At 54.0% G+C, this 18,151-nt stretch overlaps 8 protein-coding genes and 1 non-coding gene across 9 annotated transcripts; 4 read left to right on the forward strand and 5 right to left on the reverse strand.

The window, feature by feature from the left end:
* Window positions 1-243: 243 nt before the first annotated feature.
* Window positions 244-2,613, forward strand: PUNSTDRAFT_101032 (delta-1-pyrroline-5-carboxylate dehydrogenase). Its single transcript, XM_007382501.1, has 12 exons — window positions 244-359; window positions 416-523; window positions 590-763; window positions 824-928; window positions 984-1,069; window positions 1,133-1,358; window positions 1,411-1,552; window positions 1,615-1,701; window positions 1,766-1,907; window positions 1,960-2,042; window positions 2,095-2,195; window positions 2,251-2,613. Exons 1-12 carry the CDS (start codon window positions 303-305, stop codon window positions 2,581-2,583), a joined length of 1,644 nt encoding a protein of 547 aa, XP_007382563.1. The 5' UTR covers window positions 244-302; the 3' UTR covers window positions 2,584-2,613.
* A 184-nt stretch (window positions 2,614-2,797) lies between these two features.
* Window positions 2,798-2,882, reverse strand: PUNSTDRAFT_t44. The gene has a single exon. It is a non-coding gene; the product is annotated as a tRNA-Arg (tRNA).
* Window positions 2,883-3,402: 520 nt separating this feature from the next.
* PUNSTDRAFT_133107 (uncharacterized protein) lies at window positions 3,403-4,266 on the reverse strand (the record flags this gene model as incomplete). The annotated part of the gene is made up of 1 exon (XM_007382502.1): window positions 3,403-4,266. The coding sequence occupies one exon, from the start codon at window positions 4,264-4,266 to the stop codon at window positions 3,403-3,405; it is 864 nt and encodes a 287-aa protein (XP_007382564.1).
* Window positions 4,267-4,933: 667 nt separating this feature from the next.
* Window positions 4,934-6,472, reverse strand: PUNSTDRAFT_64925 (kinase-like protein; the record flags this gene model as incomplete). The annotated part of the gene is made up of 7 exons (XM_007382503.1): window positions 4,934-4,965; window positions 5,016-5,165; window positions 5,219-5,301; window positions 5,353-5,466; window positions 5,507-5,592; window positions 5,643-5,816; window positions 5,870-6,472. Coding segments are annotated over 7 exons (1,242 nt in total), but the record flags the coding sequence as incomplete, so codon positions are not given.
* A 331-nt stretch (window positions 6,473-6,803) lies between these two features.
* Window positions 6,804-7,539, forward strand: PUNSTDRAFT_64772 (uncharacterized protein; the record flags this gene model as incomplete). Its single annotated transcript, XM_007382504.1, has 2 exons — window positions 6,804-7,007; window positions 7,090-7,539. The coding sequence occupies 2 exons, from the start codon at window positions 6,804-6,806 to the stop codon at window positions 7,537-7,539; spliced, it is 654 nt and encodes a 217-aa protein (XP_007382566.1).
* Window positions 7,540-10,223: 2,684 nt separating this feature from the next.
* PUNSTDRAFT_119857 (cysteine proteinase) lies at window positions 10,224-13,412 on the forward strand. Its single transcript, XM_007382505.1, has 6 exons — window positions 10,224-10,660; window positions 10,717-10,808; window positions 10,858-10,969; window positions 11,017-11,711; window positions 11,768-12,093; window positions 12,148-13,412. The coding sequence occupies exons 1-6, from the start codon at window positions 10,366-10,368 to the stop codon at window positions 13,286-13,288; spliced, it is 2,661 nt and encodes an 886-aa protein (XP_007382567.1). The 5' UTR covers window positions 10,224-10,365; the 3' UTR covers window positions 13,289-13,412.
* Window positions 13,413-13,442: 30 nt separating this feature from the next.
* On the reverse strand, window positions 13,443-14,405 carry PUNSTDRAFT_101043 (uncharacterized protein). The gene is made up of 3 exons (XM_007382506.1): window positions 14,132-14,405; window positions 13,997-14,077; window positions 13,443-13,945 (listed from the first exon to the last, which is right to left on the reverse strand). The coding sequence occupies exons 1-3, from the start codon at window positions 14,252-14,254 to the stop codon at window positions 13,793-13,795; spliced, it is 357 nt and encodes a 118-aa protein (XP_007382568.1). The 5' UTR covers window positions 14,255-14,405; the 3' UTR covers window positions 13,443-13,792.
* A 152-nt stretch (window positions 14,406-14,557) lies between these two features.
* PUNSTDRAFT_101046 (uncharacterized protein) lies at window positions 14,558-16,709 on the reverse strand (the record flags this gene model as incomplete). Its single annotated transcript, XM_007382507.1, has 3 exons — window positions 14,558-15,539; window positions 15,590-16,025; window positions 16,080-16,709. 3 exons carry the CDS (start codon window positions 16,707-16,709, stop codon window positions 15,025-15,027), a joined length of 1,581 nt encoding a protein of 526 aa, XP_007382569.1. The 3' UTR covers window positions 14,558-15,024.
* A 614-nt stretch (window positions 16,710-17,323) lies between these two features.
* PUNSTDRAFT_101047 (uncharacterized protein) lies at window positions 17,324-18,143 on the forward strand (the record flags this gene model as incomplete). Its single annotated transcript, XM_007382508.1, has 1 exon — window positions 17,324-18,143. The coding sequence occupies exon 1, from the start codon at window positions 17,418-17,420 to the stop codon at window positions 18,141-18,143; it is 726 nt and encodes a 241-aa protein (XP_007382570.1). The 5' UTR covers window positions 17,324-17,417.
* Window positions 18,144-18,151: the final 8 nt, after the last annotated feature.

Below are 18,151 nucleotides of genomic sequence, written 5' to 3' on the forward strand. Positions count from 1 at the left end.
CGCTGGAGCCTGGCATCATTTTCGTCTGTGCAGCGGCTGATGCGGATCATCTTCTGGTCTACCGCTGCAGGTACAGCCAGTGATGATTCTCTTCTCCTTCGCCCACCGTTTATCGCGAGCGTGTCAAACCTGATTTTTTGAATTTGAAGGGCAAATCAGGCGGGCCGAGGGCAATGGTCCGAGCACGTGACGAGATAAGATCCGACCGCATGGCCCATGATGAACGGGACGCCGTGCGCCATCCGAGCTATTACTATAATATTCTTTCTGGACGACATCGATAGCTCCTCGCATACATCATAATGTCTGTACCACAGCTCGCCTCGTTTAAAGTCCCGGAGGTGGCCAATGAGCCTATGGTGAGCGCTTTGAACGCGGTCGGGACTCGGTGCTCACTGTTCGACCCGACCCACAGAAAAGTTATGCCCCGGGAGCCCCTGAGCGCAAGGCACTGGAACAGGCCCTTGCAGATCTACAGAAAGAACTTCCGGTCGAGGTCCCCTGCGTCGTGAATGGCAAACCAGTACGGGTGTATAAACGTTAGCTGCGAGGATAGATCCTGATTCTTCCTCTTACCCTTGGATGTCAGGTGAGGACAGGCAAACTCGCAAAGCAGACGCTTCCGGGTGATCATGCTAAGCACCTGTGCACGTACCACGAGGCCGATCAGGCTACGGTTGCCGCCGCCATTGATGGCGCGCTGGCGGCCAAGGCCCAGTGGGAGTCCTTGCCCTGGAACGATCGTGCAGCAATCTTCTTGAAGGTACGTTATGTCTGAAATCCACCTGTTCCGCGCGGACTGATCGAAGCCTCAATTTTGCAGGCTGCAGACCTCGTATCTGGCAAATACCGGTACAAGCTTCTCGCCGCGACCATGCTCGGACAGGGAAAGAATGCATGGCAAGCTGAAATTGATGCTGCAGCGGAGGTAAGCGATACCTTGCCGAACCTGAAGTCGGAAGGTAATGCAGGCACTCCCCAAGATGGCCGACTTCTTCCGTTTTGGCGTCAAGTATGTCGAGGAGTTGTACTCGCAGCAGCCACCCAAAAACTCATCGGGTTCATGGAAGTCAGTTTCTCCTTTAGTAATGACATCTCCACCCGAACCGCTGCCTGACTGTTATCACTGTAGCCGTGTCGAATACCGTGCCCTCGAAGGCTTCGTCCTTGCCGTCTCACCCTTCAACTTCACTGCCATCGGTGGCAATCTCTCTGGCGCACCTGCACTTGTAGGCAACGTCGTGGTCTGGAAGCCGTCACCCATGGCTACATATGCGAACTACATTACCCACCAAATCCTTACCGAAGCTGGCGTTCCGCCCGGTGTAATCCAGTTCGTACCTGGACCTGCTGAGGAGGTACATGAGAGGAGGCTACCTCGCATCTCTTTCGTTCTGACACCCTCTTTAGGTAGTCGGCCAGTGCATCGACAACCCGTCATTTGCCGGCCTGCACTTCACTGGCAGTACTTTCGTCTTCAAAAAGCTCTGGAAGGATATCGCGCAAAACCTTGACAAGTACAAGGGATACCCCCGCATTGTGGGCGAGACTGGTGAGCGACGCAACTCACATGCTTTCCTTGGTATGGTTTCGATATCCGATTTGTGTGACTAGGTGGCAAGAATTTCCATCTTGTACACTCGAGCGCAGAAATCAAGAACACTGTCGTGCAGACCATCCGTGGTGCATTTGAGTACCAAGGTTCGTGTTCCGTGTACCGTTGTGTATGCGAATTAGGAAAGAGAGTGATTTCCTGGATATACAGGCCAAAAATGCTCAGCATTGTCCCGTTTATACGTCCCTACCTCTCTCTGGGAGAACGGCTTCAAAGATACGCTCCTAGCCGAAACGGCCAAGATCAAGGTTGGTCCCGTTACTGATTTCCAGAACTATCTGGGCCCTGTTATGTACGTCCTCTACTGTGTCTGGACTGCCGATTTCTCATCTTGACTGCGTTAGCGGCCGGCCTGCGTTCGACAAAATCACGAGCTACATCCAAAAGGCCAAGGATGCAGGTGGCGAGATCCTTATTGGCGGCTCGGGTATGGTTCTTACTTTACGTCAATGACAATTTCACTCACGCATGACCTCCAGCTGATGACTCAACCGGATTCTTTGTCCAGCCTACCATCATCCAAACCAAGGACCCTAAGTCGGTTACTATGACGGAAGAAATCTTTGGTCCTGTCTTGACTGTGAGCTCTTGCGTTACCACTATGGTCCAGGTTGACAACTATGGAATGATTGCAGGTCTATGTGTACCCTGACGCTGAGTACGAGGCAACTGCGGCTCTCATCGACAGCACCTCGCCGTACGGTCTCACCGGCGCCATCTTCGCCACGGATCGCTCCGCCCTCTTACTCGCTACCAACAAGCTCCGCAATGCAGCGGGAAATATGTACTACAACGAAAAGTGCACCGGCGCGGTCGTTGGGCAACAACCATTTGGTGGTGGACGCGCTTCAGGCACGAACGACAAGGCTGGTAGCGTCAGCATTTTCTATCGGTTTGTCAGTGCAAGGAGTATCAAGGAAAATTTCGTTGGATTGGAGGAGTACCTGTACCCGAGCAACTTCGTTTAATATGCATCGTTAGCGCATGCTCGATTTCTGCAATCATGGAATGGAACCGGGCGAAAGTCAGAATCACAGTGGATGGGAGGTCGATTGACACGGATCAATACGCTCCACCCCGCTACCGTTAAATTGCGTATTGGTGGAATCACAGAGACACCGTAAGAAAGCAGAGAAAAGTCGGTTTACAAGAGAATACTGCAAAAAAAACAAGATAAAAGAATGACACTCGCAGGACTCGAACCTGCAGCCTTCTGGTGCCATCTGGTAATCGAAGCCAGATGCGCTAGCCATTGCGCCAGAGTGCCTTGAAATGGTGCATCACCAGTGCGTATATATACCTATGCAAATATCAAGTTCGCAGCGAACGAGCAAGAACTGGACGAGAAAACGAAGCGCAAATAGCTCTCTATCTTTCTGGGGTGAATCCTCTGCATTGTATGCGCCAAGTGCACAATAAATCACTATAGCATCGCCCGCCCGCATAATCCAACCACGGAACGGTCACTACCTGTGCCGATCGTGCGGCGCTCTTGAGGTCGAACAAACTTGTAGATCTGGGCCGTTTTGTTTTCGCAAATCTGGTCTCAAAAGTCCGAAGGAGATGTGCAAGTGTACGTCGCGGCAATAGATTACGCCAATTAGTGCAGGAATGACAGGTATACAAGCACGGCACGGTGTTGGCCTCTCTGAGATCCGATACGGTATCATATTAATCCAACAAGATCCACTGGGGAAAGAAAGCAGAATATGCGAGTGGTTGTAGCTACGCGCTGGAACAGACATGATCAGCTGGATCTTGGCCAATCAAAAGAAGCCGGCCACAACTCACAGATACCCGTATGAGGTCGCAGTTGTTGTATAAGAGGTGGGATCTTCGATGAGATTAGGATAAGGTGTTGTAAGCGTTGCGAGGTATATAGGGCAAGTGGGGGCAGTCGACGCCGCATAATGGTCCTCCAATGCTCTGAATAGAAGATGCATGTCCTCCATGCATCCTGGGTCTACCGCAACAATTTGCTTCACAGCTCCCCCGATGTCGTACGAGCACCGAAGGTCGCCTAAGAGTTCAGTTCGTGACGTTATTCCAGTGCGCTTCGGGCTCCTAGAGAGGCGCGGGGTAGAGATAATGTAGAGCTGCCCGTCTTGGAAGAAGAGGAGGCAACGGTAGGTTTCATGGGATGGAGGGCCAACGACGAGAACTTGGTGTTCATATGTGTTGAGGTTCGGTACCGCGGGAGCACCTCTGGAAGATCCTAGGGTCAAAACAGAGGGGGGTATAGAGGGGTCACTGAGAACGGTATGGGCGGAATTCCGTGCCGAGCTGCCTGTACTCCGCTGCGCCTTGACGACTCTGGGTTGTGGGAGGTCATATGTGTGAGGCGAAGACCTCTGTGAACTGGCTGTGCTGTGCGCAGCTAAGATGTGGTGGGGGAACTGGTGGTCTTGGCCAGGATGTCGTGGAGAGTCGGCCAGACCGCGCTCGGAGGCCTGCGGTGAAGGGAAGTCGTAGATTGGGACGGAGTCGCCTATGGGTTCTGGATAATCCAGAACTACCCATTCCCCAGGCCCTGCTGGGTAGCTGGTGGGATAAGCGTGTCTGGCGGAAGGCTGAGCCTCTACGGGCATCACTGCCTGGGGAAATGGCAGCGGGAGCAAATTGGGAGAAGGTCGAGATGACGATCGAGCCATGGTGGCGCTCGTGGCAGCACTGAAGTGCAGTTTGACTACGTTACTTATGTACATAGGATACACATGCCAGCGGGCGCCTACGGAGAGTGGCTGCAGCGAATCAGTCGTCAGGAGACGCAAATTCCTGCTCGTGGAATTCGCATGGTCGATTCCCGATAGCGATCCCTTCTCCAGCTGCCAACCGCCTGACTGTAGTCTCCCAGGTGTCACCTCCGTCGTAGCTGACTTGCACACGGACACACGGCTCATCTGTTACCTCGTCCTTGAAATGCAAGCCACCGCACACGCCTTCGCCGAATGGGTGGGGAAAACACGCGTCATCCTCCGGTTCCTCAGGATTAGCTAAGAAAGGGTGGTACAGCACGTCCCGCGACGTGATGCGTTTCGTGCAGTCCGGCTCGAGCAACAACTCGACAAGGTCTAGTGCAAGATTGACGTCTTGCGCATGACCGTCGGTATCGTTGACAGGTGATGGTGATCGCGAGGATGAAACGTGGTAGGTATTGTAACCTGAAGAAGGTGAAGATGAAGTTGGCGGATGGCTTCGCTCGTCAGCCATGCTTGACGTTTGTGTGTAAGGGAAGAAGCGAGGATCTCGCTTTGGCGATACCATGACCTTGGGATTCTGCCGGAGAACGAACTCCCGCCACTTGATACCATCTGGGGTGATCGACGGCACATTGGTCGAGAACGTTCGACCTAAATTACTGTCAGCAAACATGGTATGCAATCTAGTGCAAGTTCCGTACTATGCAGGGTTGCAGCTCGCTCCATACGCTTTCTCCCGATGATAGCAGCAATTTCCATCAAAGCTTCAATGTCGTCGCTGGACTGGAAGAGAGGAAATTTGCCAGTAAGGAAGAACAGCAAAATCATCCCCGCTGACCACACGTCGATGGCTAACGCCATTCGTCAGCATTCGAGCTCCATCATGACCGGAATGGAGGCCAACCTCCGCTTTGGTCAGCGCATTTCAATAACACTTCAGGGGCGCGAAACCCTCTTGTACCGGCTCGGTTTGCCTTCGAATGCGGTCTGTAACAATCGTCAATCGTATAGACGAGGCACATCACAAGACTTCAGTACCTTTGATCGTGATCTGGATATCCGACTCTATCACTCGCCCAGGAACTCTTCTGTCTGGCCTCCCTTTGTGTCAACTTCACACGTTCCACGTCGGCCGTAGACAACTTCTTCAACCTCCCTGTAGCATGGTTCAGAGCAGAAAACTGGTAAGTACGATAGCCATCTCTTGCCATGAGGATGTGCGCGAGATGGTGTATCGTGTAGACAAGCACCAAGGCGCATAGTGGGGCCCGTTACCCTCTGGCGTAGCGAGTGAGCTGCCTTGTCGTAACCAGTAAGAACGGACATACGCAAGCTAAACCGAAATCACAGAGCGTCCCAAGACCAGTTGCTGGGTCAAACAAGAAGTTGGCTGGTTTCACATCCCGGTGAATGATTTGTCTCGCGTGGATGTCCCGCAATGCGCGAAACATGCAACGGAAGTATGCTTTAATGCATGGCATAGGGAGCTGCCTATAGTAGTCCTGTAGTAGGTTGGTTAGGACAATCACTTTGCGGTGGAACAGGCCAGACTAACCCGGAAATCGTCATTCCGATGATATGGCATTATTGCCACCACCTGATCACGGTGCCGGAAGGCGGTAATGAGTTGGCTGACGTGCCTGCACCCTCTGCAGTCCTCCAATATCGAGACTTCATTGCGAATGCGCTCGGGATTGCTTGTCACGTATATACGTTTTATGGCCACGAATACCTTGTTTGAAGACGGTGCGGGCTGCGTCGGGTGAAAGGCGGATGAAGACGACGGGCAATTTCGACCTTGCCATGGGGTGTTGTCGAAGAGCTCGTAACGGAGGTCAACAGCCTTATAGACCGAGGAGAACGTGCCTGTTCCAAGTCTGTCTACGATGCGATAGGAATCCGCCAGTTGTGGTACGGAGTCGTTCAAGTCCCGTATTTCCGCCAAGATCTCGGCCTGCTCTTCCGGCGATTTTTGCAAAATCGAGTACTCCTCCTCATCTGATTCTTGGTTCGGCTGCTCATCTTCTTCCAAGTTGACTGCGTGGCCTTCGGTGATAGCCCGTTCGTCCTCCTCCACGTCGCCATCTTCGTCGAGGTCAACTGTGGCCGAGGCGCCTCGCTCCCTTTCCGCCTGTATGGCGGCGAACTTTGGAAACATTGGAGCAAGGTGTTGACGATACATCTCCATGTCCATTATGTTGGAACCATGTAACGGGTCCTCGGAAGAGGGTACTTTGGCGGAGTGAACGCGTCGTCGCTTTGCGCTGGGAGATCCTTCAAGTGGGTTGGAGGAGTGATGAGAGATGAGCAACATTTCTCGGTCCTTGATGCAATTGCTCTGAGAGGTACAAGAAAGTGGTACAAGTCGATTTCACTTATCTGCATGAAAGACGCGGTTGGAGAACGACCTCGAACGCGGGGGTGATCAAGAAGTGCATGCACGTGATCGTATCTGTACTTGACCAGATACACCCAGTCCGACCGGCACCATGTCGCTGAATTGGACAATGCTCAGTCCGGAACGGACTCCTGTACCTTTACCCCACGAAACTACCATAACAACGCTAGAAACGAACGTTGAATTGACGGTGATCGTGCCAGATGCCCCACCATCCAGGTCCGCTCCTTCTGGCGGCTCAGGCGGCAGCAAGAAGATGAAGGAGGTTGGGCGCCTCTGGCTCACCGATCAACGCGTGCGCAACGTTCGTCGCCCCTCACGTAGGAGTATGAGCTAAGGTGTACTCTTCTGTATTCGCCATGTCTTCGTTCTATCAGTTGATCTTCGTCGCTGCTCCATCGGCATCGTTCGAGTCGCTCTCCGTGCCTCTGCACTCGATACTGAGCACCAAGTTCGAACAACCATACTTTGGCGCGAACTACGTTACAATTGACATCAAGCCATCGCCCGAAGGTGGTCTCACGGACGGGACTAAGGCCGAAATCCGCGTCAAGGATCAGGGATTGTTTGGATTCGTCAGCGTGTTGGAGAAAACACGCGAACGTGCGATTTACATGAAACGGCAGGCTGCGCTCGACGAAGAGGCTCTCCGTAAGTGCAAATGCTGCGGCGATCAACACGGCGATCGAGTAGCTGAAATGTCGTTTCAGCTGAATACCCCCCTCCAACTCAAGCAGCCTCTGTCCCAAGTACTTCATATGCCGCAGATGCTCCGCCTCCACCTCCGATCCCCGATGAAGCTCCTCCTGGTTATGACGCCTGAATGACCAACATCGGTAGCCATAGGGATGGTCAATTATCCATGCCTTCGGTTGACAGTTTCAGAATGTATGGATGACGGAAAGGAAATACTGTATGTAAGTATGACGCCACATCTTCGCTGTGCGCTTTCGCAAAAGGACATGAAGTCGCCTTGACAACTACATTGGCACAAACGTTATCTCTGCCGCGCCTGATGGCATTGATGGGTAGGTAGGTAGGTAGGTATACATAGACGGAATTTTCTGTCGGTGTCCGACTATCGTATCCGAGTATAACGTCGCCGGAAGCAAAGTACTCGATGATTACTCTGGTCGTCGTGTGATTCAGGCACGTTCAGCGTGCTTTTCGATCGCGCGGCGTGTCCGGAGACGATCAATCGCATTTGTGCGATTTCGTGTCTGTACATTATGGCCGACAATATTATTGTTTGGTGGTGGGCTCGTCGATACTAATGGTGGACAGACTTCAAGACATGGGTATTATGCGCACCTCCGTTTCAGCTCCTTGGAGAACGCCCGAATCTCTAGATATTATCCTGACCTCGATCTTCGACCCAGCATCCAGTCGGTCCCGAGGTCAGGACTCAGCGCACGCGATGCTGTTCCCGTCTCAGTACGCGCCATGCACACTAAGTACCACTTATAATCCGTCCCATTATTGGCTTCAACACCCTTCCGCGCTCACGTCTGTCGTGCCCCGGATCATCACCGACGGGCATCGCTGTGCCTCGGACATCCTCTCCCCTTCTATACGCAGCCCATGCACCGCGACGGTCATGGGCAATGGATCCCTTGTGTATGTTGAATACTCCACTTCTTCGGGATGCGAATCACTTATGGGCCTCCGAAAGCACGCCTGTCCGGCAATCGTCCAGTTGGGGGGTGGAGTCAGATGTCCCTATAGACCCAGGCTTTTTTGGATGATGTTCAGCTCGTTCGGTGAGCAAAGGACAACTCTGTGTTACGCGTTCGATGCTCTATTGATTCGGACACATCTATCTCTGTTTTACTGGATTTACTGTGCTGGCATACGACTACGTGCTCACTCTACCAGCCAAAATTCGCTTCGTACTTTGGGGTTTACGCAGGCGTGTTCTGACCGATCACTCGCCTCCCAGATACGTTACATATGGCAGGGAAGGAGGTCCTTCGTCAACATCTTCTTCCTTTAGAGCCGCTATGGAAACCTAGGGTTACTTGCTTTAGTATCAGCCCAGCAAGGCGGCTACTGGTCTTCGAGGCCGTATCAGCAAGCCTATATTCTTTGCCTTTCGGCATCGAAAGTGACGGTTTGGGACAGTTCTGTTTCTGGGCGACAATGTTGACCAGTATCCTAATGTGGTTATCGCTCGCATCAATGAACGGTTTGATATCCCCGTTTGTTCATATGATACGCCATTGATTTCTCGACAGTGCTGGTACTCCTTCGAGTGTGGGTACTATGGGCTCAACGCCGAAAAGTCCTAGTTGCGCTCTGCGTAGCATTTGCACTGTATGCTGCATTGACTGAGGCGCTGATCATCTGGGGCGTTATCATTGGTGGAAGTGAGCATTGGTTTTTTTTTCCTCTTGCGCCATCTCCTGAGCGCTAAGCTTTCCATGTGTAGATGATGTTTGTGTTCCGCGAAGTGATAGGATCCTGCGTGAGCCCTTTACCAAGTAAAGGAATTTGATCAGAGGCAGTGTGCGGGCGCTGTGCTGACTCCGACGGCTTCATCAGGTTGGATGATGAGCGATTTGATGCTCCAACACGAGCGCAAAGGCAGTCTGATGCAGAATAATTTCAGTGGGTGTTATGGCTGCCCCCGTGAGTGGGCCGCTGATTTTGCGCATTGCAAATCCCTTATCGTGCGGGAGGGAATAGCTTGACGTTACAGACGGTTGCCTTTGGTTTGACGGTGGCCACGTTGAAGACCTATTTCAGGCATGGCTCGCCCAGTTCGGCATTAGAACAAGCAATCCAAGGACGATACTCTCCGCTCATGATGACGCTACATCGGGACGGTCAGTATTGTTTTCCACATCACAGCTGCCGTTAGTGAATAAGATCGAATGTTCCGCAGGCATCCTCTTCTTCGTGGTAATTCCTCAGTATCGGAGACCTAAACTAAGCTCAACCTGCTTGAACAGGCGGAACTTGCCAGTAATGTAGCAAACATAGCAGCATGGTGAAATACTTGATCTCGATGTGACGTCCGATTATACGTCCACGCATCTCGTATACAGGGTCCTGTGGCCTTTCGTACGTCTTGGGAAATATGACCGCTTCTCCGGAGAATGACTCTAATATACCTTGCAGAGGCCTCTCAATTCTGTTACCTTTGTGTGCGTTCAAATCGGGAGCAGCAAACCAGGTACTGACCTCTCGTGTCTGTAGTTTCACACTTTCGCTGGTCTCTGTCGTGTGCTGAACATCTGTGAACATTATTGAGCATATAAAGTGGTATGTACTCTATACGCGATATCTGTGGGTGGTGCCCCCAGTGCCAAAGCTGTGTATATATGTAGAGATGAATAACGATGTAACCCAGTAAGTATCATCAACCGGTACCGCAAGAACAGTTCTGCAGATGCTGGTGGGCTCCTATGCATGTATACTTCAGCCCACCATCAGTGCAAGGCAGTGAATACGGACAGCCATGACGCGGCTCATCTCTGCTCGGTGCTCGCTCAGCCTCAGCTGCAGCCAGCGAATTGGAGCGACGCTATATTCTAGGGTCGCTGTACTCTCCGTCTCCGACCCATAACACCCACCCACTCCGTTCCCGCTACGTGCAACCCGCGTAACACCGCCGTCGTGAGTCCATGGACGCCCGCCTTGCCTGATTTCAGATGACCTGGTCGGACAACCTGGCAACTCTCGCGTCCCAGCCCGTAGTTCAGCAGCTCGCACCCCTCGTCGTTGTTGTCCTAATCCCGATCATCGTACTCTCCGCACACCAACACGTACTTGGAATCTTTGACGCTGTACTGGAAGCCGCACGCATGGTCCTCGAGACACTCGGCCTCAACTTCCTATGGAACCGATCGTCGAGCTCGCATGGTAGTCGTGATTCGGCCTCGGAGCGGAAGAAAATAAAGAAGAAACCGCGTACGAGAGCAGAGCAGGTGGTTCAGAATGGTTCCGGTATGTGCTCGAGGTGTATATCGCCACAGGCACGTAGCTCAGCATCACACACGCAGTCGCACGGCAGTCAACTGGAGGCGATTTCCATTATTATCCTGGCCTCGTCAACATATCCGGGACTTACTGCTTCATGGACTCCACCCTTCAAGTGTGTAAATTCTTCCCTTCCAAGTCTTCTATGCCTTATCCGAGCCCAGGCAATGGCGTCTCTCTGTTACCTGCAACCATATCTGAACGCTATACACGCGAAAGCGGAAGCACTCGATGTCCCTACCCCCATTGTCGACGCTCTCTGTGATCTGCTGCGCAGTACGTCACCTCTTCGTTGTCGGATCAGTCAATTCATGCGGGCCTAGTTCTTAACACACCCACATCATCTCCTTCTTCCCTTCGCCCTCATGCGATCATTCAGGCCCTTGCTACGTCCAAACCAGCCAAGCAACGCTCTCTGTTTGCTACACGCGAACATCAGGACGCTCAGGAACTGTTTCAACTTATATCCGAATGCATAAAAGAGGAGGCTCTCGCCGTCGATCGTGAAGGCCGCCGTGACCGTGGTCTGAGTGCGTTAGCACTCGCAAAAGATGGGGATCTAATAGGCCGTGAAGTAGGCCGGAGCGTCTTCGAGGGGCTTACTGCCAACCGACGCAGTTGCATGCAATGTGGCTATACCGAGGCCGTGATGCACTTCGGTTTCGACAATTGGCAGCTGGCCCTTCCTCCTCCGACCGCTGGCGGAGGTGCATGCAGGGTGGAGGATTGCATAGCGGAGTATACGAAGTTGGAGGTTTTGACGGATTGCGTGTGTAGAAGGTGTTCCATGGTCGCTACCCATCGCAAGCTCGTGCAGGAAGTGGAGAGATTGTCGGTGGTCGTCCATAGCGACGAGAAGGCTACGAAATCGGCGCGGAAGAGGGCACGCGAGGCGAGGAAACTCGAGGCGCGTGTCCGGGCTGCTCTTGAGGAAGGGCGAATAGAGGATGATATCGACGGAGTGAAGATGGAGAAAGTGATCAGCGGCCCGAGTACCAAACAAGCTATGGTTGCCAGAGTACGTCGCAATGCACTCCTGCGTTTATATCTTTACATGCTCACGATGACCTTCAGCCACCTCCTATCCTTGCTCTTCATCTCAATCGCTCGATACACTATGGTTATTACGCCGGCCGCAACAACACCCACGTCATTTTCCCCGAGATCCTGGATCTGACTCCCTTCACCACCTCTGGTTCTCTCTCTACTAATCCCACGTACCCTATCTCATCTGCGCCGTCCTCCTCTTCCTCGTCGTCATCTCCTTCCCGACCTCGCACACCACCTCCGCGCACTCTCTATCGACTTTCGGCCGTTGTGTGCCATTACGGCGACCATTCGTACGGTCATTATGTTTGCTATCGGAAGACACCTCGCCCCCCTTCCGCTGGATCAAAGAGGTTTTATCCGGCAATACAGCAATGCCCCCTGGGATGCCAGTGCGAGCGTTGTAGGGCATATGGCTTGATCAGGGAGAGCGACGACGTCATCACTGCCAACGAGAAGGCGGGACTTCCAGGGCAACCGGGACTTCCAGGCACAGGATGTGGTTGGCTCAGGATCAGCGACGACGATGTGAGGGAGGTAGGTATAGAGACTGTCCTTTCGGAGGGCAGAGGTGCGTTCATGATTTACTATGAACGTGTCCTCGTGCCGGTGCCCGCTCCCGCTCCACCCTCGGCTCTGCCTTCTGTCCCCACGCATGCAGCGCATCAGCGGTCGCTGGAGGATGCGAAGCTGCAACCCATTGCCCTCCCGCAAGCGCGAGCGCAGTTTCCTCATCGGCCTGTCGAGACAACTCCTAGGAGCAGCGAGGAGACAATCAAGCCTCCGACACCCACACCTCCACGTCCGCAGGCGCCAGACTTCGCGGGTTACGGCGACGCCGGGAGCACTAGCGCCGGCTCCGCCCACACGCACGTACACATGCCCCCTGGATCTGCCATGAGAACCCCGACCGTAGTCGCTTCGTCCAATCTTCAGTCCATTACCAATCGCGCGATAATGAACGGGACGATGGCTCGACCTACACCCCCGTCCTCACCTTCTACGTCCCCTACCCCAGCGTTGACCTCGGGCGTTGTCTATCCCAACGCGCACCCCCTGATACCTCTCCATCCTCCTCCCCTGCGCGCCGGGTCTCTTCCCCGCGTAGTGCGGAACGTGTCCCTCAGCCAGGCCAGAAGCCGAGCGGGTAGCCCCGCCAACCCCAGCGGCGTATCCACTCCACCTCGAAGGACGGCATCTCCAGTAGAAATGGGGAGCGAATACCGCATGCATAATGGGGCTGGACCGTCCCCCGGCACGGCGAATGGACGTCCGAGGGCGGGTAGCCGTACGTCCCATATGACCCATGAAAGCGTCCAACAGCCCCCCTCCAGGACAGAACGCCGGCCATTGCCTATACCACCTCCGCAGTCGACCTATACGACGGGTGCCATGCTCTCGCCCTCGCCCGCATTATCGCAGCTGTCGCAGCGACCGCGGGCGTTATCTAATACGACGCAGAGCCAGGCGCAGGGGCGGACGTTGCCGCCTCCACCGAGGAAGCAGTCCATAGTGTCGACCACGCCGCCCGCTGTGCACGCACAATGACCCCGACGTTTCCGTTGTCTTTTGCTTCTGGGGGATTTAGCTCCGCTCATCTATGTTAGCGTATTACTGCATGTATCAATAGCGCACGATTGGACCCGATACTTCCCAGTATCTCAGCGGCAGGTTTTTTGTCACGCTCCGAAACCATCCTTGGGTTAAAGCAAGCGTATGGAGCGAGAAGCCAATAACAATATAAGTATGAGCGAGAGTCCCCAGAATCTAAACTATGTACAGATGCGTAGAATATACAAGCTCCTTGCCCTTGATATCGCGGTGTGTTGTGACCGTCCGGTAGACTGTTTTGAATAAATTATACAACCACCTTCCTCAGTCGACGGAGCACCGTCGATTACTCCGGCTGCACGACGAAGCATGGACCGAACGGCGAGTACAAGCCGTTCTATGTTAGAAGCCGGCACGGACCATCAACTTTTGCTGGAGATGGCCCGATTGCCCCGCGTTCGTCCAGTAGACATAGGAAAGCGATGGGTCAAAAGTCCAGGTCTAGTAGTAGACGTGGCGTTCGATGGTGCGGTGCTTCGCTGGGGCTGGGAGACGGTTGTGCACAACACGCTTGACACGGGTAACGGCGGGGTACCAGGCATGGTAGACCTCGTGCGTGGGATTGTCCAGCTGCACTTCAATCACTTGCCGTCCCTGAATATCTATGAGAAACATAGAGGATCCTGGAACGGGGCAACAACGTACAGCGTAGTCGACGTGTGAACCAACAACGAGACCTTCTGTACGGCCGTATGCTCCGTGGTTTACGGCGACGATATCACCAGGCTGCAAGTTTCCCGTGTAAGCTGGAGCAGGAAAACGAGGAGGAAGTGGACGCACGATGATAGAGTCGTCGGTAGACGATGTTACCGTCGTCGTAGACACCGTGCCATACGGGACTACGCCAGAGCCGAGAGCAACGGTAGCGCTGGCGAGAACAAGGAGGGCTCGCGCTAATTTCATCTTGAGCTGTTGTGTGGTGAGCGGAATGACCCGGGACGTCTTGAGCAGAACGAATAGCGCGTGGCGTGCGGAGCCGGAGGGTGGTCGTGCGGGGTGGAGGGGTCGCTGGAGGGGACCGGAGCGCCGTGGGCGAGAACGACGAGGATGGGACGGTAGCAGCACGGGCTGAGGGAGAAAATCGGGGACCTTCCCGAATTTATAGCGGGGTGACCATTGTAGTGCTCGCGAACGATTAGATCATGGCACCCACGAGGGAAACATGAGGCGCGCCCCGTCGCCCCGCTCTCCCGCGGTCGTCTCTATGGCGTGGTTACCATTGTGCGTCTGCATGTCTCGACAAAGTACAACGCAATATGATACGTAACATAAACGTGCGGGGCGCTGTATGGGTTGTGAACACTCTTGCCAGCGCTCATGCCTTCGACTCATCTCCTCGCGATAACCACATGGCTGGCCGTTCCGGTGCAATGACACCAAGTCCGTGCAGAATGAACCACGTCCAGATGATCTGCATGCCTCGCTTGATCGCGCAAGCAGTCGTCCACAGCATTCACCAAGAATAAACAGGGAGGGAAGGGATGTGCTTCAATCGTATGTGGTCAAGTGACCAGCTCCGTAAGGGTATCCTCTTCTGGCGCGGATGCGTGGTCTTGCATGGTTTGATGCATTCGTTCTGGACTGTCAGAAGCAACCGCGTCGAATGATGCGGGGTCAGAGTGGATGGAGTGTTCGCGTCCGCGTCCGCGTCCGAGGTGCGACGAAACGGCCTCTCACTCCCGAGCACTCCTTGCTCCGAAGCGTCGCGCGAGGTTTTGCACCCAGCCCCGGAGCACATCCCTAATCCGAATCACCTCAACCTGCGGTCCACCATTCTGCCCCAAGCCCGCGTCCTCAGTCCATCCGACCCGCTTGCTTTCCTTCCCAAGGACCTTGATTCTCTCCTCCAACTCCCTCACGATCGCCTCGCCGCATCGTTCATAACATCTCCGTAGTTCTTGTTCTCTGTCGTGGTATGCTCTCCTCACTGCATAGGGAGCAATGCCATTGTACCGCCTGACGGCATCGTTTATCTCCTTGATCGCGGCATCGTGATACGACTTCTCCTGTTGCTCCCAGGAGCTATCGCGTAGAGAAGTCGCGGCGGAGAGATTCGGGGAAGAAGCCAGCTTGCGGAGCGTGGAGGGAAGAAATGCAGGAGGGGTGCTGGCAGTGATATTGCGAACAGCACGCCTCGTCCAAGATTGGAGGAGGATCTCACGGAAAGAGTCGAGGGTAGATTCCAGCTCTAAGAAGTATAATCAGTGAAGGACGGAAGTACATTGAGAATAACCTTACCATGTTGCAACTCCACCCATGGAGGGGCTGCTCCATTCCGCTGTACGATCCGGTTCATGAGGAACTCTTCGCGAGCAATAAACGGGTTGCCTTCGTCGTCATGCCTTTTGATCGGCTTGCCTCGCCCGGATATTTTGTTGAAGTGACCTGCTTGGCGCGCACTCTCGATCTTCTCCTCGACTAGGCTCGCCCAGCCTTTCAGTGAGCTCGGGTTCGCTCGACCACCGCCGGCGCCTCCTCCGGGATGGCGCATACCGAGTCGGTAGTCCAACGTTCTTTCTCGAGCATCGGTCAAGCGCGTGACGACCTGCGTGCGTTTCTTCAATTCTCGCGCTTTCTTTAGGGCTTTCTCGTCTCCCGGCGCGATGGATTTTGTCGGGCTTGTGCGAAGAGATGGGAAGTGGCCAACACGGACTGATGCGACATGCGAAGGGGCCTGCGACGGAAGGAATCTAAGATGCGTATGACGTTTGATCGGTGATTTCCATACCTTGTAAGTAGTCATCCAGGGTCGATGGCCTTCAACGGGCTGTAGCAGAGGTACATTCGCCATCTCAGCTGGCGAGAGTTTCTCCTGCACTCGCGGTACCGTATCTAGACCCTCGACCTTCTCGATCATCTGTTGTACGACCGACCCTCCTGCTTCAGCGGCGCTGTTCCCTGCCTTGGCCAAAGCGATGGTCTCCTCCATGCTTAACTCTACCTCTTCCTCTTCTGTAGCCCTCCCTGCGACCTTCGGAGGCTCAGCCCGTATTTTATCCTCGGCGCTCCTGATGTTCCCCGTGCGCATCGGCTTGTACTTGTCCATGAGCATCCTCAGGACCGCATCTTCCATGCTCTCCTCGCCGGTCCAGTTCGGGTGGCCGCCGTTGATCACCTCCAGAGGTAGTTTGGGCGGGCGAGGAGGGTTCGAAACGAGTTCAGCCTCTTCACGCGCAGCATCGGCGAAAAGCTTGTCACTGGCACGGGCCGGCGCTGGAGACGAGGTTCCATCCGCGTCAGGGGACGTGCTCGAGCCCGACGTCGAGGAGGTAGCTCGGAGACCGTAGTAGACAAGAATTCTAGCTCTTGTGCGGACGTTTATGCATGGTAAGCGCGAGATAGAGGCGCGAGGGAGCATAGGCCAAATATTGGACGGGAAGAAGCAACCATGCTTGCTGATATGGAAGGGGGTTGGTAATAGACCGTGTGAAGGTGGGGTGCTTCGTCTTTGAGTTGGCCCGTTCTGAGTTTCGCGTCTCTTGGATTCTGCAACATTCGGTTCCTCATCGTCTCTGCATTTGCACTCACGCTTGACCTTACTTGCATGGCATACAATGTATACCTCCTACTGTCAAATGGCTGCCTGGTATCTACACAATGATTATCGCGACATCCTGGTGCAGCATGAATCAGTGGCAGTGCCTTTTCTTTTTTTCGTACTCAGCTCAGCGTCGCTGCTTCGATCTCTACGAGCTTCATGTCGAGCATAATTCTTGAGCCGCTCCCCACACCTATTTCCTTACCGACCATCAAGTCTGCATTGATTGCGGTTCGACAGAGCGCAGCGGGAGGACGAGGGGTGTTCGCAAACGAAGACATCCCAGCCGGCACGCTAGTCTACACGACGAAACCTACTCCCGCCAGCGTGATCTATCGTATATTCCGTAAAGAAGTTTGCTCGTGGTGCTTTGCTTACGACTCGGGACGAACGTGGAAGATCACCAGCGATCATCCGAAGAAAGTGCTCGGGCCGTTGGCGTATTTCTGCTCTGATCGCTGCAAAACGGACTGGGAGGACGACCTGGGCAACGTGGGCAGAGAAGCGTGGTCTTGTGTGGAGACGTGGATGAAAAAGGCGGGGAAGAAACCAGATGAGTTGGCTGAGCCGAAACCAAACGAGGCGGAGATAAACTCGGCTTGGAAAGAGGCTGAGAGTGTCGGCATGCAGATTCTCGAGTCGAGGTCTACGACGGCACCGACCAAAAATCATCGCCGAGCCCTCGCCAATGCATTATCGTTGCCACCGTTCCCGGACACGATGGCTCTATTGCTCTCCGGCATTTTGACAGCTTACTCTCGACCGGAGATGTTCAATCTCATGCTCCACTTGGAACTAGTCTCGCAGCCTTACCGGTCGCCGATACACTTCCAGAGTCATCTCTCGTCCTATAAAACGATGCTGGCCCTACTTCCCCGGGCACTGTTGCCGTTTGTCACTCCGCGCAATTTTCGGGCAATAGCGAGTCGAGACGTACACAACAGCTTCGGGATCTGGAGTCACCCGGGAGATTCGACCGCCGAAATGCTAGGATTTGGAATTTGGCCCGACGCCTCGTTCTTCAATCATTCGTGCGCGCCGAACATGGGGACGAAGGATCGGCTTGGTCGCGCATGGGAATTCAGGTCGTCCAAACAAATTCAGAAAGACGAGGAGCTGTTCATATCGTACCTGAGCTTAGAAGAACTTGAAGAGATGGACGCGTTCGCGAGGCGGGAGCGGCTTCAGAATGTATGGGGTTTTGAATGCTCGTGTCATAGATGCAGGATAGAAATAGAAGGCAACGAGTCTTGAATAACTGT

This window comes from Punctularia strigosozonata (genome assembly GCF_000264995.1).
Source record: "Punctularia strigosozonata HHB-11173 SS5 unplaced genomic scaffold PUNSTscaffold_4, whole genome shotgun sequence".
Lineage (NCBI taxonomy): Eukaryota > Fungi > Basidiomycota > Agaricomycetes > Corticiales > Punctulariaceae > Punctularia > Punctularia strigosozonata.